At 36.4% G+C, this 2,747-nt stretch overlaps 1 protein-coding gene across 1 annotated transcript in view; it reads left to right on the plus strand.

The window, feature by feature from the left end:
* ESRRA (estrogen related receptor alpha) overlaps positions 1–2,747 on the plus strand; it is a gene marked incomplete in the record, with an annotated part of 12,196 nt that overhangs the window by 6,287 nt on the left and 3,162 nt on the right. The window contains 3 exon segments of the mRNA XM_072421500.1: positions 1,201–1,317; positions 1,722–1,847; positions 2,205–2,372. Coding sequence (XP_072277601.1) covers positions 1,201–1,317; positions 1,722–1,847; positions 2,205–2,372 — 411 coding nt within the window.

The following is a 2,747-nucleotide window of genomic DNA, read 5'->3' on the forward strand; positions in this document are numbered from 1 at the left end:
TTCCAATGCTTCTCCCCCTGTTAAGGTTTTGCAGTGATGGCGGTCACCAAGACTGGAATTAGGGGAGATTTTCAATTTATGCAGAAAGAAAGGGGACTTAATTAGCACATGTATAAAATCAAATAACAAATTTTTTTTAAAAAGTTTTTGTTATTTTATTTTATACATGTGCCAATTAAGTCCCCTTTTTTCCTGTATATTTAAAAATTGCTACAATACTGTGTGGATATGGCATTCAATTATTGAAATATTGAACTAAGCAGGTGATCAACTCATCATACCAATTTCAATAACTTTCAGGAATTAGGGGAGTTTCTCCATTAGGCTTGGTTCACACAAACAGTTGTCTAGTGGTGCCGTTACAAACAAATGTAATTTGTTCTGCATCAGCATCTGCAGAATGCAGCAGCCACCATGGTGGTTAATGAATGCCTCACTTGCCCATGAAATCCGCTTTCAGCGTGCTCTCATTTTTTATTCTAGCATTGATGCACATTGACAGCTGTTTAGTGGATGACAAGCCTTCAAGGCTAAGCAGCAGTGACAGTGCTGATAGCCACCATCTTTCAACATCTTCCTGCCGCAGTATACTGCAAGTAGGCATGGCCGACTAGAGAGTTGCAGCATTGTTTCCACCTTATCACAGGAAGCTATCCACCTAGTTTAGATGCTTTTATGCTGCAACACAAACTCACACATAATTTTTTGGAGGGAGGCCATAATTGATTAATAGTTGGGGACAAGTTAGAACATCATTTGTGTATACATTTTATCCATATGTTTCTATTTTATCGATTTACAATAGTAAGCATGACAATAGTAATATTCTCCTAGTCATAGACACAGCAAATAAATATATCAAATCCTACTTAATCAAAAAAAAAAAAGGGGCGATTTTTAGATACTGTTTAAGTGGTGATATATTTATGGTCCGCCTCCCCTTACCAACAAATTAGGCTATACCACTTGTACAGCTGATATCTGTTTGTTGGTTGCACAAAAAGATTTTTCTTGTATGATTAAGGTCACTAATATTATAACATGCATTTGCTTTTTTCTGTCACCTGTTGAGGATATCTACCACTCAAATTATTACTTCTGATTTATTATGCATGCCAAAACTGAGCTTGCCCACTGTTTGTTGCCAGTCAGACCAGTTTATGTTGAGATATACTGATGTTTTTGAAAAATCTTTTATAGGGAATATCGAATACAGCTGTCCAGCCACCAATGAATGTGAAATTACCAAGCGAAGGCGGAAGGCATGCCAGGCTTGTCGCTTTACCAAGTGCCTTCGTGTGGGTATGCTTAAGGAAGGTAAGTCCACTTTATCCTTTTTTGATTCACAGATACACAAAACGTTCTGCATACCAAAAAAGCTATTGTTTGAACATTTGTTTGAGCCCTTTGGGCACTGGGAAGCAGCCATGGCCAATTATATGGGATAGGTACTCCTGTATTATTACCTGTATTTTGCATATTTTTAAATTACTATTTATATTGTGGTTGAAATACTGATAGGTGGTTATAAATACTAAAATTTCCTTTCATTTGGACAGTAACAGCATCAAGACTTCTGGCAAAAATACAAAATATTATTGTGGGCTTTATTCTTGAAATGTGAAATGTTTATTTGTGAAAATGAAAATTTTTTATTTTAAAATATTTTGTAATCACTAATATAAAAAAAAGAAAATGTTAATTATCATACTTATCTGCAGGTGTGCGATTGGACCGCGTCAGAGGAGGCCGTCAAAAATACAAAAGACGACCAGAAGGAGAAATTCTGCAGTATACACCTGGGGGACAGTCCCAGCAAAGTACAACAACAACAGTTAAAAAACAAGGTAAGATCATTCTAATACAAAAATGTGAATATGTGTTTGAAATACATGGCCCCTTAGGCAACTGCTTTTAAAAAGGAAAAAACAAAAAAGTTTAATAATAAATAACAAGGTCTTTTAAGGCACTATATTTTGTGGCTGAAATATGTATGGCCCTTTCAAATAAACACCATAGCCTGGCTTTGTGTTAGCATTGCCTACCAACTTCTCTGTATTCTAATATTTGTTAGTAATGCTCAACTTTGCCAACTATGTCATTGCATAGTAATCTCTTCTTTTTAAAATGATGTGTGTGTGTACAAAATTTTGCAATAAACTGACTTCGTTAACACCTCTTTACATTGTCTGATCTATCTATAGCTCCAGTCAACACTGTAGTCTCTCACCTTTTGGTGGCAGAACCAGATAAGCTGTTTGCAATGCCAGACCCAGCACTTCCGGATGGCTACCTGAAGTCTATGAGCACATTATGTGACCTTGCAGACCGAGAGATTGTCATCATTATCAGCTGGGCTAAGAACATCCCAGGTTAGCAAGTATAATTTGTTATATAGATGGCATGATGTAGTAGTGATATCAAGCTAGTATTAGAAACTCAAAAGATGCAAATTTGGACCCCAATCTTCAGTAGCGCTTATCAGGCGACTTTTTTATGGACAAACACTGTCCCAGCTGCAAAACTGGCTTGATGCACTACCTGTTATAGCATTTAGCCAAAAACCTTCTGAGTAAGTGCTGTAGTGTAAAACATACCAAGGTAATACTGCTGGACTGTGTTGTTAAAAAAAAAAAAAAAAGTTGAACAGTAAGTCTTATTCCAGATTGTAGCCTTGATTTGTTTGTTTGAATATGAGGGAGCAGCCAGTAAAGGCTGGTAAGGCAGATATAGAGAGTGAATGTAAA

Source organism: Pyxicephalus adspersus, chromosome 9 (assembly GCF_032062135.1).
Source record: "Pyxicephalus adspersus chromosome 9, UCB_Pads_2.0, whole genome shotgun sequence".
Classification (NCBI taxonomy): Eukaryota; Metazoa; Chordata; class Amphibia; order Anura; family Pyxicephalidae; genus Pyxicephalus; species Pyxicephalus adspersus.